At 43.8% G+C, this 15,294-nt stretch overlaps 1 protein-coding gene across 5 annotated transcripts in view; it reads right to left on the minus strand.

Moving 5' to 3' along the window:
* The window catches only part of LOC138060888 (ankycorbin-like), an 86,353-nt gene extending 71,401 nt beyond the window's left edge, over positions 1 to 14,952 (minus strand). For 4 of the 5 annotated variants that reach the window (XM_068927461.1, XM_068927458.1, XM_068927457.1 and 1 more), the window contains exons 1-2: positions 14,826 to 14,952; positions 4,967 to 5,055 (exon numbers count right to left, since the gene is read on the minus strand). In XM_068927461.1, coding sequence (XP_068783562.1) covers positions 4,967 to 5,002 — 36 coding nt within the window. In that variant the 5' untranslated portion in view covers positions 5,003 to 5,055; positions 14,826 to 14,952. Of the gene's footprint in view, positions 1 to 4,966; positions 5,056 to 14,588; positions 14,706 to 14,825 lie in introns of those variants that run through there. The other variant, XM_068927459.1, reaches the window with a different exon arrangement.
* Positions 14,953 to 15,294: the final 342 nt, after the last annotated feature.

Here is a 15,294-nt window from a genome sequence, read left to right on the forward strand (position 1 = left end):
AATTAGCATTGGGAAATCCCAGCCTCCCTTGGCTCTGCTTCTGACAAAAGCTACTTCTTATGCTGAACTGCATAGTCAATTTTCAAATTTAAAACCACTTCAATATTATTAATATCGAAGATACTTGGAAACAAAACTGAATTCTAATCTTCCCCTTACCCAGTCAACAAGTCAAGAATGAGAGGAAAAAAATTGTTCTGTTGTTAAACTGCAAGAAATATGTTTATCAGCTGATCTTCAAGTATATCAGAAAATGGTCCCAAAACTACTCTTTCCACTACAGTCCACATATCTAAGGCCGAGAGCAAAGATCTAGAGCTGAGAGCGAGAAAACAATCCAACTCACCGCAGCCTTCGCACAATATCCCTTTTCTAGAGGGATAAGGACACAGTCAAAAACAAATCTAACTGCACAGATCACCTAGGTACTACCATATCTTAGCATCAAAGAGCTAGATATTTAAATGTGTGTAGGTGCCTGAAAACGTAGGTGAGCATCTTGTCATATTTAAGAAGCAGATAAAACATGATTAGACAGGTTTGATACTTTCACGTATTTGAAAATCCACCCAACACTCATGTGCCTCTAAGTACCTAGATGCCCTTGAAGTCAGGCCACAAACTGATTAGTTATTACAGAAAGCATTCAGGTCTTCAAACGTTAATAGTTATTAAGCTGCCCAATCAGACACCAGTAACACTGGTTTTAATTGATTTATTTCATATTCTACTTTTTTGAGCTAAGATAGTGAAGAATCCGTCTTAATGTTTTAGAGATGTTCATTCTCTACCATGTAAATAAACTGCAGACAGCCCATAAACAAATTGAAGCTCTGAAGTGATAGTTCGCAATATTATTGCATCAACTTTTTCAAGTGCTACATGTAACACTACAGCAACAATTAAAACGGTCATCCCTTCAGGTCACTAGTTCTTAGGTGCTACCAAGAGTAGGTTTTAAATTTGATAATTAGGAGCAAGAGGTGAGAAACAAGAGGAGAAAATAATGCTTCGGAGGCAGAAAAGGAGACTGGATGCTTTGTTAAGAAGGTAGTGCAATTTCTGTAGTTTTGTCTACAGAATTTTTGAAATGTGCATATCCAATACAGAGCTTCCAATCCCAACATTTGCTCCCTCCTGGGCATCCTGTTGAAGGATTTCTAGACTACATACATCGTCTTGTAACTACACGTCACGCTTTGACAATACCTGCTTATGACAGAGCAGTACATCTCTCTCCTCCACTCCAAATACACATGTTCACATGGCAACGGTCACCCCCAGGAAGGATTTCACAATGATTAAATGCACCAAGGGAAAGAGATTTTCTCAGTTAACAGGGCTGCCTGCGCACACAGAGTGAAGTAGGTAAGGTAAAGGGGAGCTGAGCAGCAAAAGCTTTCTCCTTTGTTACACCCAGCTCAGAGCCACAGGAAGAGTTATGGTCCCATCCGTCTCAGCTGTGGACTATACCAGTTCTGCTAAATATCAGATTTAGCAGCCTTATGTGTTCCTGCAACTCCTTCTCTGGCATGCCCACCCCTGTGCTTCTTAGGCCAATAATCTGAAGGCACGATTGGACAACGCAGCAGAGCCAAGCAAACAGCTGCAGAAAGGGAAGTCCTGCTCCTCCTGCTTTCACCATGCGTCTCAAAGCAGACCTCACAGTGAGACAGAGTAGGGAGTCAAGCAGCTAAAACTAACCCCACAAAACAACTCTCTGCTGCTTTATGTCTCTGAACTGATTCACTGTGGGGTCAGACAAATACCACCACAACCCAAGTGTTGCATGGTTGCATTGTCAGTGGCGGTAAGAGAAGAGTGAGCAGAGACATTCCTTTTGGAAGCTGAAAGACTGGTGTGTAGCTATAGTACCAAACTAAAACCCCGCAGCAGGAACACAAATATATGCATGAATATCAGCAGTTGAGCCCACTTCAAATTCAGCTGCTCCAGAAAAGCCCATATGGGTGAAGTTGCTTACCTAGTCTTTATTTTAGCATATAGTTTTACGTTATGAGCCTTGCTGCTAGAGACATGCTTGAGTAATTCCCATTTCCCACGCACGCCTTGAAGATTTATTCTCACTCCTCTCCCCGTTCCCATGTTTTTCACGTTAACAGCGTGGCTAGAAAGGAGGGTACATTCCCTCCCCCAGGACACCTTCAGTTCTGCAAATTAAGATATTAAAGTTTTCCCGCAGAAAGCAACAGAGGGGAGGTGGTGGGGGTGAGAAAGAGAGTCCCCACAACCCTGCTGACCTTATCCTTATCCCCATCCCAAAAGCAGTTAACATTTTATACACCAAGATACAAACACAACTAATTCCAATTTAAGCCATCTCCTTCTCCTCACAAATTACAGCTAAGGGCAGCTTTTGGAAATGAAAGAGAAGAAAGAAAAGGATAATTTTCCTCGTTTATCTTGCACAAAATGTAGAACAGCTCCTGTTGGCTGCTTTAAATCACACCCTTAAGGTTTAGCTTCAACACAGGGGAAGGCAGACTGTCATGAATTTAGATTGCTGGGCTCTTAGAGCTACATACCTAAATTTTAGGTATCCGAAAAATCCTTTGTGGTCAACTTTGCCTCCAGCCAGTAGACAGCAGAACTAGTATCAAAATGGCAATTATTTTCAGCCTCCTTTTGGTTTTGCAAAGAGGTGTGAGGGAGTTAACAAGGATACGTAAGGAATAAGCAGTCCTGTGCAATTTATAACAGTGGGTGAACTAGTTACAGCAAGATCTAGTTGCATCACGCATGTCACTTAACCTTTGCTCTACAGCAGCAGCCCAGCCAACTAGCACAAAAGTGTGAATGAAGTCATCCTAACGCACAGGCACACCTAAGTTCCATAATACCAGGTGTGTTTATACCTTAGCCAAGGGACTGTCTCTTTATTCAAGTAGATGCCTATAAAATGTTTTACTGGTGTGGCTGAACTGAAATAGCTATTGCTGCTGCAAGAACAGCAGCAACACTTTTGACAATGAAATACACAATTCTGGACTAAACTGAGTGGCACACTCAGGTGAGATACCATCCAAAGCTTGTGATGTGTTTGGGGGTTTTTTTTGTTGTGAAGTGGCGTAAGGTACAAACCAGAATTACACAGGATTTGGTGTATGTAGATTTATTTTCCACAATCATTTTCTTTCAAGTCTGTTATTTCCAGCCTGGTTCTCCATCCCAGAAAAAGGAAATTTTGGAAGCCTAGTGAAGTTAAACACTCTAAGGCTGCACTAAAGACTTTTAAATGCTGGATAGTATGAAGTGCACTTTCTGAATGACACCTCTTTTTTATCCTTTTCTTTGGACTCCAGCACAATGGACACGCTGTCTCAGCCTGGTGACTAGCAAAAACCAAACACTGTTGAAATCATTCAGTATGCTTCACTCAGCTCTCAAAGCCTGGTTGACATTCAGCTTGGTTAAAGAACAGGTCTCTTCAGAAAGAGCTCTTGCTGAGCTGAAGGAACAGAGCCACCACCAGTGCTGCTGCAAAGAAGACAATACAGTAGTTGCCTGCACCAAATGCTAACCTGCAGCTCAAAAGATATTCTAAGCAGCAATCAGCACATCTGCAGATCATATCACAACAGCACGTCCCAGCTACTGAAGTGCATTACAAGCTGGCTAAAGACACCTCTCTAATGGTATGCCATGAGACCATCTTTATATTAAAGTGCAGTTTGCGCTACTGAGCACACTGTATAATGATTTTCCCAAGCATGAGAACTTCTCCAGGACCTTCATTTCAAGCCTAATGCACCTTCACCAAACACAGCTGTTCCTGCGGGAATCTGTCCATGACAAACAACAATACATCACTTCTTTCAAAGCAGTATGCAGATTTGCAGAAGGATGAAACAGCCCATTCTTCAGGGATGAGAGAGATTTGTTACTAATTCCACCCAAAATCTCAGAAGTCAATTCAACACCCCAAAGCAAACACAAAGTCACATGTTTCACTAAATGCTCACGGCACTATTAAACGAGCATCAGCATTAGCGCAAGACAAGAAGCTGGAACGAACAGCAGTAGGAAGAGAAAGACAAGGACAGGACTGGACTACAGCATCCCAGACTTGCATCAGCTTCAGGCACAGTTCTGTGCTGCTAGCACATCACCCTCCTATAACCTTATCTAGTTACGGTGCAACACACACTGACTTTCTTCTAAGTGCGCAACACGCATATTCACTAACATGCCTCCAAATGCTGCCACTACCTCCTGCAAAATATGACAAGCAGCAGTGAGGTAAACAGGAAAAGCTGTGTAAGCCTGTAGCAGTTCCACTAGTCCAAGGGAAGTACACTCACTATGTAAGTTCAACCTTGATAGGCTCCACTGATACTACTACTACTAGCAAGAGATAGAACATGAAGTGCAGCATAGCGTCTCTCCAAACACAGTTTTAAAAGAGTCTCCTGTGAGACTGTCAAAGGCCTGACTGGCACCTCTCCTGTCACACTGGAATGGATAAGCCACACATAAGCCTTCATTGCACAGTTCATTCCTAAAGTCCTGCTAACAAAGGAACTCTGCCACAGTCCGAGGAGGCTTTTGTTAAGTGCTCAAACACCACACTGATAAGAAGGGTACTATGCTTGGACAGAAATACAATTGGGCAGTAAAGTCCTTACTAAACTTAACCCTGCACCTGGAACAAAGCTTCAGTCCCAGCGAGAGCACAATCAGACAGAAGTTCAGCAGATCCTATACATACAGGCATGATTCAAGTGTTCCAAAAAGGGAGCAAGGTGGTCAAATACTATAGTTTGCATAAGAGAAATGCATTCCAAAACAGGAACAGCCTACTGTGTACTGTACTCAGCCATTGCTTTTGTGCTTGGAAAAAGTTTTTCTTCTCTGTAATTCATTAACCTACAACCTTATCAAGGTGGGAGTGAATAACTTGTTTCCAGTATGCAAACCAGCAGTCAAACTGAGCAGAGATACTTACGTCACTCTTCCTGAACTTTGCTTTTAAGCTCTTCATGTTGATCGCATTCAATCTTCCAAATCTTTGAGGAATTTATCCTTCTTCAATATCTAAACAAAAAAGACAGGAAAATAAGATTTTCCACTTGATACCATTCAGTTCACTGGAAGTGAAGTCTGAATTGAATTTGCATACCTACATCGCCCTTTGAGGGTTTTGCCCTCAGGCTCAGAAAGAGGTTAAGACAAACAGCAAGTTAAGGGAAATTTCTTTTTTCTCCAAACTTAAAAGCAAGGTGAAGTAAGCCTAAGTAGGACCAGAGAAGAACAGATCGAGCCTTTACCAAAAATGTGAAAGTGTACCATGTTATACTAGCTATCTCTTCATATAAGTAGATCAGTAAAACGTTTACACATGGTGCAGCACCCTTCTCTAACCACAGCCTATTTCAGCATTAGCATTAGGGAAGCTGCTTGCAAGGTGGGAAAAGTATGCCATCGCATTCAAAACTGCTCCATCCCACAACTGTGGGTCTGCACTAGGTAGCTGAAGTACCCACCACTGTTTTATGTATAAATGTAACCACTAACCAGCAAGTTCCAAAGCATGCGTAGACAGATACTTGTACCGCCTAACACAACGGAGCAGATTGGCGATCCAAGAAAGAACAGAGGTTATCACCGGAAGGAGTGTTTTATACTCTTCCACATAGGAAACCATATGTGGTATTCTCAGAGTCATAGCTGTTCTTAATTTGACAACACACTATCACAAATAACAGCCATGCTCCTCCTTCCTCCCTTTCAAATGAAGGGAAGCATCAGTTGCACAAACATATACAACAAACTTTACAGACAAGCTGCAAGCTTTCACAGGGAAATAAGCCAGTACCTAGAGCAAAGCCTCCTACAGAAAGCCCCCACATACAAAGTACTACCAACCCAAGCTAAACGTGACGGTGAACAGAATGCGAAAGTAGTAACGTGTTTCTTCCTAGAGTATAGCAGGAAAAACTAAAAGCAAGAACAACATAATTCTGGACTAAGCAAAGCCATCTATATAGAAATATTCCAAATTTCTAGTTTTATAGTAAGCTTCCACTGTGTTCACGGGAATAGCTAGCCCTTCTCATTTAGCCATTTTAGATGCTATACAAGTTCCTACTGCAAAAATAGTTTAAAGTAAAGGATGTTCAACCGTTTTTCTGAAGGCGGAGGGAAGAAAAGAGAGAAATAATATGAGTCTAGCCAGATAAGTAACTGAAATGAAGACTGGGACATAAAATTCAAATAGGTCATACTGGGTCTCTAATATTTCTTATCACTCTTCAGAAACAGTAGATTAAGCAAAGATAGCAGATTTGATAAGCAAACCTGAAATTCAATTGTTTCATAATAGAAAGTGCCACATTATTATGAAGCAAGCTGCTCTGTTCTACATGATCGCTCTACTATGAATCAGGATTTAAAATGCTACTACACAGTAACGTCTTCATAGACGTTCCAGTAATACAACACTGAGCACCATTCAGGAATAGCAATTAGTGCTAAGTAAACACATCATTTAGTTCAATTCTATATTTGTATGACAACCATTTAAAAGACACATACAAGTAGGTTTCTCAAAAACAAAACAAAAAATCAAAAAGTAAAAACAAACAAAAAGCCACACGAAACAGAAATCTCCATGCACTACCTACATAGGAATACATTTCCCACAGACTACAAACCTCTAATAGGTACTGGATGGGAAAATTCTGTTGGCTGTTAAAATAACGCTAAATCTAATGACTCTAGGTCTAGTTTAGCAGTCATCATGAAGTCATCTCAGTTTCCTGATTCCTTCCAGGTATACGAACTAGGGTTTTCATTCCAAGTTCTCATTTTTCAGCTCAAGGTGTGGGAACAAGAAGAATGGGCTTGTGGGGTTTTTATTTTTAACTCTCTATCATGCAAAAGGAAAAAAAAAAAAAATCTACAGAAGCTTTTCATTCCCTGGTTTACCTAGCAATTTCTCTTAGGTTTTGCCTTGGCTGAATGATTGGAGCAGTTACAAAATAACAACATCAAACAACCAAAGAAATATGGAAGTTATGGAACATCTGGAAAGAAGGAATTGTTTTTGATTGCTCTCAAAGAAGTAAGCCACTTTATTTGCATTACAGCTAATCAAACTTTGGAGAAAGTGTGAAACTGCACAACAGCTGTTTAACCTTGACTGAAAAGGAGCATGAACCTCAGCAAGAGCTCCATAATCTCCTAACTTGGTCTCTAGCAACACCAAGGATGCTAAGCATTGGAAAGACCAGAAACACCGGGGTATTGACCAGACAAATGCCATTACACATATCTGGCCTTACACAATACAGCTAAAGGCAAAAAAAAAAAAAAAAAAAGTTTTAAAGACCTTTGCAAAAAACAAAAACAAAGCAAAAAAACACAGAATTAAAGGGAAATTTAAGAACTGAGAAATATCGCACAATATTCCACAGTGCCCAAAAGTTAGCAGGACTCTTTATTTTAAGAGGTAATAATATCTCACTTAAAAAAAAAAAAAAAAAAAAGGTAATCACTTTAATTAGACCATTTAAAAAAAGAATATAAACAAATCTTTGCATGTGGGGAAGGGCATGGAATTGAGAACAGGACATTTTTCCCCAAATACAGGTTGCCAAGGAATTTTCTGCTACAGGTTGTCTTTCCCCCCTGGTATTTTTGGCTCCTGTGAATGAAATATTTGTTATCGCTCCTGTGGAAGATGAAGTACTGAATTACAGGTTTATGTGAGAGGTAACAATTTCTTGCAGATATACACACAGAAGAGGTTCAAAAACTAGACTGTCTAATATGAGGAATCTGTAACACAGTCTAACTAAAAAGTATTGCAACCACTTCTAGTATACTACTATCTTTTTCTCCTTTTTGGAAAGGCATATGGGAGGTGAGCTGTATTTCTGTTAGAGGAGAGGCCAGCTTATTATTTTTCCCCCACAAGATACTTCACCTCTTACGTAAGTGCATTTTATATATTAAATTTGAAACTTAAATCCACACCATAATTAAAAAAGCATGCACGAGCACACAAAAACAGCATTCCTGGGTTTAGCGTGTGGGTCACATCTGTATCTTTTCTATAAGAGACAGCTCAATACAAACATTAAGATTACAGCTTGCATATCATAATGCCCATAATCCTTCAGCAGTAGAGATAGAAACCTGTGAAGCAGTAAGGGCTGCCTTTTCTTGGCACTGCTTTGAAAAGAGGAAGTCACCTCAAAGGGTATAATTATTGGAACTGATGCAGAAAGAGGTCAGCATCCTGATTCAGTAGAGCTTTATGGCAAGCGTTTTGTTTGCCAGAGGGGGAAAAAAGGAAGTACCATTAATACACTCCTCTTTTTACAAGATAGGAAACAACTACTAGGAATTCACTAGGGAGAATCCAGACATTTCAAAACAGCATTTCTGCGATGAATCACAGGTACTAACAAGAAGCAACGTCTACCAGTGGTGATATTTCTCTCCTTTCAGAACAAATGTGATAAGATATACTGAGCATTGTCATTTTGTAGCAGCAGGAAGTTAGCAGTGGCTTAACTCCAGACATGCTCAACAGCTAATGCTGATCACGTGTTTTTAAGCATTAGCTCCAAAATTAAGTATCTAGTCCTCCACCTCATCTCCCTTCAGCTTATTTTTAAGAAACAGCTTCAGGAATACAAGCCACAGAAAGCATCTTTAGGTAAACCTATCTAGTTAAGACAAGAGGCATTGAAATGGTGGTGATCTTCAGCCTCAATAATTTCACTGAAACCGTGTCTCAATATTCAACACAATGTTTAGGTTTAAACAGAGGAGGCGGATTAGGACAAATCTCCCCCATTGCTTTACAGCAAGATTTGTGCAAACCACAATAAACAACCATACCGGCACAGTTTTTTCCTTTAATTAAGTTACATCAAAATCAGAGCAAGATCTTTCAGACAACATTATAATTAAATCCTTGAATGACCAAAGATCCAATGAAGCAACAGTAAAACAGCCTTAGGATATGCTATACATACTGTTCATGCCAATTACAGCTACCCATTGCTGATAAGGGTACACTGACTTTGATTAATTTTAGGTGACAAAGGTCTTGCATCTCTTTCAGAACACACTGAGAAGCCTCCTTCTCAGACAATGCTCTTCTGCAGCGAAGCATCATTAGTAACATCAACTGATTTCTCCTCCTTCCTTGTGCCCTCCACTCCTCGCAAACAATTTTTTTCACCTTAGACCTTACAAAGAAGAACTAGAGACTCAACACAAGATCTGGCAACATCAAGGGGTGGGAGGGGTGGGGGGGGAGAGAGAGGAAAGGTTGGAGGAGCACCATTGCTACTGTATGTTTACACCTCTTTTGCATGCATACACCTGCTCTCATAGAGGAAAATAAGGGCCCCCAGAGGTCTCTTCTCTCACAGTACTACCTCATCACTTATTTTCTGGATGATCTTTTTCCTTCCGAATCACAAGCCTTGCTCTGACTCAAGAACGAACGCCTTTGTGGCAGCTAGCACTGCATACAGAGCAGAGGCATCCACAGTACTAGTGGCTGTTCTGCTCACCTTCAGTACCCAACTTGTCAAATGCTTCACACGCTTGAGCTCCCCTGACCTACTAACCACTACCAAGAGCATGCCCAAACCCAAGCTTCTCCTTTACACCACTGCCAAAGCCACTGGACCACCTGGAGGCATTAGCCTTTGCCCAGCTCTTTGGCTGTCTGCGTATGAACGCAGCAAGCCAACGCCATCCTGAAAAATCCACTCAGCACTTCATGTTTGACTACCTGCTCATTTCCATCCAGCGGAGCATATTCCTTTCACTACCCCTCAGGCCAAGGCAGAGAGGCACGCATTGTCTGACCAAAAGCAAAGGGAACACTTCCCCATTCTATCAGCATAGCTCAGTTTTCCCATCTTCAGTAACTCTTCCTCCTCTCACAGCAAGAGTCAAATGAAACAATGTTTTTAAAACTTAGTGCTACCTATGAAGACAAATAATTTGTGGCTTGGTTAATCTACTGTTACTAATGAAAAGACACTAAGAATCGCACTGGGCAGCCCAAGTGCTATACAAGAACGGGAGTGATTTACGTACAGCTAATCCCATTCAAAACAGAATGGGACAGCAGAGATAGAGACGTTGGGTAACTTAGTCCAATACCTCTACATCAAAAATCACAAATCACTAGAAGCAATGTGCTGAACAGTACAAATCTAACATTTGTGATCAAATGCTTAAAGCTCCAGAGATATAGCATCACTAACAAACCTACAGCTTCCTATCACTCTTTCCTCCAGTACGCTGTGCATCAACTCTCAACTCTTACAATTCCTCTTGATATTCAAAATTTGCAGAAGGTTTATCTTCATTTTAATGGATTCAGCTACAACAGTACAAGCCTCTGAGGATATCACAAAACTAACATAAACCTGTGCAGAGATAGATACAGTGTGTTATATAGTGTTTTCCAAAACAGTTCTAGACAACCAGGAAAAAGCTTGTATCAACAAGGCCTTACACACAGTGAACTACAGGAGAAGATTAGAGGAAAAAAGCAAAATGTGACATTGCTCCGATTTGTTTTCTTGGCATATTAGACAGCGCTCCAGGCAAAATTCTAGCTCAAGGGAAGTCCAAGGAAATCTGTCATTCACTCATTACACTTAAACTATACTCTGTTCTTACTCCAGCTCTTTTGTCTGAAAGTGTCTGTCAACACACGTTCAGCTCACTGGAGAACACAGTAGAAGAGACAAGACTGGCTGCATGAACTGGGACAAACTGCTACCTTTCTCTGCTTTCAGTTTCCCATCTCTAAAACAAAAAGGCCCTCCCTTGTGTGCCCTTCAATTCTTAGACCATATTTTTTGGTCTGATTGCACGTAAGTTATGTTGCCGTTCTGAAGACTTTTCCATGTTCTGTGCTTAATCCAACAGGACTAGACTGGAACTGAAGCATCTAGCTACAAATAGAGGAAAAGTGACAGAGTTCCCCTTGTGAGATGCCAGTTTCTAAATGAGAAGCCCACATGAATAAAAACAGCTAATACTTGTCTATACTTACTCCCTTCATAATATATTTTTTTTAATCAACCATTCAATTAACTGCTCTTCAGAATCAGCAAACAAAAGAATCTGTACAGATGCAACCTGAAATCTTCTAAGAGGAGACAAATGCATTATTTTATGGAAGAATACTCTGAAATAGCCTAAGGCACAACAGTCACCTACGAGGGTACGAATTAAGACAACTAGACTGGAACAGCAATTTAATTTATATAAGACACCTGCCTAGGCCCACTCCCCTAAACTCTACCCATATACTTTTGAAGGACCTTGGAAGGGTGTCCCACTATAAGTATTTCCGGACCAGAGAAGTTTCCAAAGACAGCGCCAGTGAAAACTCCCCTATTCAGCTTTCAAGTTCTTGGGTAGGGGAAATATTTTAGCCCATGAAAATGCAGTACATTTTTAAAAACTACCTGAAAATGAAAAGAGAGTTGGGTGTGTTCACAAGCAAAAAAACTAAGTACCTCCATTCCTTAAAAAAGGAAAGTATTAGGAATTCAGATATTTCCTATCCTGGAAGACTATTAAGGCTATAAACTAGCATAATACCAGCAAGGATCAATTTGATTACCTTAGTGATAAGTGATTTTTACTCGACTTTATTCAGATTTGTTGAAATGTATATTCAACAGCAGCAGCACTAAGTGTTGCATAAACACTGAGGAACAGGATCTACTGTTTAGGATATTTCTCCCAGGCTTCAGAGATCTCCGAATCTCTACATTCCCATTAGAGATTTCCTGCTGGGGTCTTAGGCAAGTCCCGGTAACCAAGATTCTCAGAAAGCACCTGAGTGCCACATTCCCTAGAAAAAAGTTTCAGGTTGTCCCAATACATTTGGGAATCCAGATGTATGCCGTTGTTTCCTTGGACCCACCTGCAATAGGCAACTGTACCTCCCTGACCCTCCGCAGTTGCAAGAAGCGGAAAGCGTCCAGCTACTGAAGTTACAGAGCCATAGACACAGGAGCATACAAACCCTTTTTCTGTCATAAGGGCTGAACAAACTTTCACCACCCCTTTCAGGTCAAAAAAGATCCCACATCTTGTTTTACAATTTTTTGAATAAAAGCAGTGGCTTCCAGGCACAAAACCACAGGGAAACTACAGCAACTTTAGACAACACCTTTAAGTGATTACATCACTCACCTAAAATGCACAACCTGCCCTGCAGAGGAAGGACCTCAGTGGAGATCTCGCACTTTGCGGGCGAATGCCCTAACCATCAGCCTGCAGGCCCTCCCCTCCGGAGCTGGTCACAAGTTCAGCGCATCAACCACCACTATCATTTCCAAGCCTTACCAGCCATCCTGTTCTGTATGTCAGCAGGGGGGAAGGATACTTTCTGTCACTGCTATGTCACTTTTACTCCCAGCAGTCCTCAGCAGGCACTTAGGCTTTTAACCCTAAGTGCCTGTGGAAGTCTTAGGTTGTTTCCGCACTTCACCAGACCCATGTTTGCCTCTGGCAGTTTGACAGAGATAAGCTCCACGATAATGTTTTGCCTGAACTGTAGCTATTCGTACTACACCCTCTCTGCTCTAAAAGCGCATCAATAGGTGACCCTCAAAGTGTTAGGTGCAGCACTCCGAAAGCAAGCTCCAGCCACCTCACCTGCACAGCTATCACACATACACACCCACAAGCACCTACACAGCAACTCCAAGGAAAGTGTGAGAGGGAAGAGGCTTCTCAGACACGCAGGAAGCCTGCAAACCGCAGGAAAGCCAGTTATGTGAATCCATAACCCAAGAAGATGTTATGGATTGCTATGCTCCTACCTACCACCCTGCTAAAGAAAGCCACTCGCTATTTTCAATAGCATGCTATCTCTGCCAGTAAGCAAGGCACTAAAGCTCTGGATTGATTTGTTCTAGTTTTGCTTGTTTTCCCCTCTATAGCTATTGCAAGCATTATCCCTGTGCAAAAAGAACCAGCCCACAATCAGCTCTCAGAAGGAATGTGATTAGGGTACTGTACAGCAGGATTTAGAAATCGCCAGCAACTCACAAAAGAACTCAGCTTTCATATTCTCCAGGCACTGCTCCTCCCTCAGAAGAGGCACACATTCCTTATTAGAGGTGAGGAGAAGAAAGGTAGCATAGTGGGGAACATAAAAACAAAAAAAAGACAAAAAAAAAACAACAGAAAAACACTGAAGAGGCAACTAAGTAATCCCCCTTGTGAAATGCTTGCATTACTTAATCAGACCAGCAGCCTCCTGTCCACTCTTCTCCACTTGATACCATCAATTCATTGGTTCAGAGAAGGAGAGGGAGGAGGTAGCTTTTCACTGTTTTGCTAGCAGATGCACTCTTGGAAGAGGGAAGAGAATAGCACAAGGCCAATATTTTTAGTGATTGGAAGGAATGACTCCCGCTACTGCATAGTGACTTATTGGCACAGAGCTTGGCTTCAACACAAGAGAACCCTGAGCTCCTATTAAGCGTTGTTCTACTCAAACGCTCTTTCACTCTGGTTCATATGGCTCTTATGCAATTCTTTTCTTAGTAAATAAAGTCTCATTGACAGCCTTCCATGGGTGTCCCAAGACAAGAGCCAAGCAGGTCACTGACAGATATTTACAAAACTCATTTACTCCTAGTTAATCTAGGACATCAGAAGGCCTTTCTGAAATGATTCATGCATGTTTTTTATTAAGAAAAAAAAAAAAGGACTTAAAATGCCAAACACTCTAATCTCAAACCAACTGGGATACCAAAAAAAAAAAAAAAAAAAAAAAAAAAAAGAGAGAGACGATCTTCTACTGCCCCAGAACACACTGCAACCAGACAGCGCTTTGTAGCAGTTCTGTAGTAAACGCAGTCACAGTCGTTACAAAGAGAAACGGCAGAGTTTGTTAAGATCCTGAGATGCTGATAAAGCAGAATTTAACCAGACTGTTCACAGGGAGAAACTTCAGGATATCACGAGCAACAATGGCAGACCGAGGCAGGCTGTTACAACCAAACGCTGTGCGAGATAAAAACAAAATTCTTCGCGTGTTTTGTTAGAAACACCGGCGTTCCGGTTAAACTCGATGCGATCCCTCATGCAGTCTCGGTTTTTGTTTGTTTTTTTTTTTTAAACAGTTAGCTACAGAAATGAAATCCTGATGGCTCAGGACGCTGCCGCCACACGTTATGCTCTGCTCAGCCGCGGCGTGCGCCCCCGCCGCCGGAGCTCCCGCGACACCCCCGCGCTGCACGGCGGCTCCCCGCGCCCCCACCGCCGTCCCCCAAAACCGCGGGGGAACCGCCCCACGCGAGAGCAGCCGAGACAAAACCACCCCCGGGGCCGCCTTTCCCTACAAGCGAAGCAGCGCAAGGGTCACCCCGGTCTTCCCCCCCCCCACGCCGTTTTGGGGTGGGGGGGGGGAAAGCGAAATGACCCCCGAGAGGGGCGGGAGGAGGCGGCGCAGCCCCGGCCCGGCCGCACCGACCCCCGCGGGCAGCTGTCACCCCCTCCGCGGAAAACTAGAAATAAATCAAATAAAATGAAAGCGCCGAGCGGCAGCGACTCACTGGCTGAGCCTCCCCCCCACCCCGCGCCGCCGCCGGCCCCGGGGCCGTCCGCTGCCCCACGCGGGACAAGCCGAGCTCTCCGGCACGGGAGGGAAGAAGTTTCCTCTTGTTGCGTTTCTCCCCCACGGACTCCGCCGGGAAGCGCCGGCCGCCGCCGGCAGCAGCCCCCCGCCGAGGGCGGGGGCAGGTGGGCGCCTGCACACAAAGCCCCTATTCACAGCGCCCGGCCGCACTCACCCCATGGAGGCGCCGCGTCCCAACCCGTCCCGTCCCGCTCCGCTCCGCGCCGGGAGCCGCCGCCGCCGGGCGCCGCTGCGAAGGGCGGAGCGGAGCGGGGCGCCGCCGCCGCCGCCGCCGCCGCCGCCGCCGCCGCCGCGCGCCCCGGGCCGCTCCGCGCGCGCGCCACGTTCGACCCGCGCGGGCAGGGCAGGGCGGTGCGATGGGCGGGGGGGGGGGGGGGAAGCCGTGACATCACTCCGCGGCCACGTGACCGCGGGGCTCCGGCCCCCCGCCGGGAGGGGAGCGGGAGGGACGCCCCCGCCCCACCCTTCACCCGCGGGGGGACCCCCGCGCTCGCGGAGGAGGGTCACGTGGCGGCGCGCGGAGCCGCCCGCCCGTTGCGCCGCGCCGCCCTCCGCGGCCGTTGCTGCGCGCGCGCGGGACCCTGTGAGGGGGGAGGGGGGAGATATAGGTCCCCGGCGGGAGG

Source organism: Struthio camelus, chromosome Z (genome assembly GCF_040807025.1).
Source record: "Struthio camelus isolate bStrCam1 chromosome Z, bStrCam1.hap1, whole genome shotgun sequence".
Taxonomy (NCBI): Eukaryota; Metazoa; Chordata; class Aves; order Struthioniformes; family Struthionidae; genus Struthio; species Struthio camelus.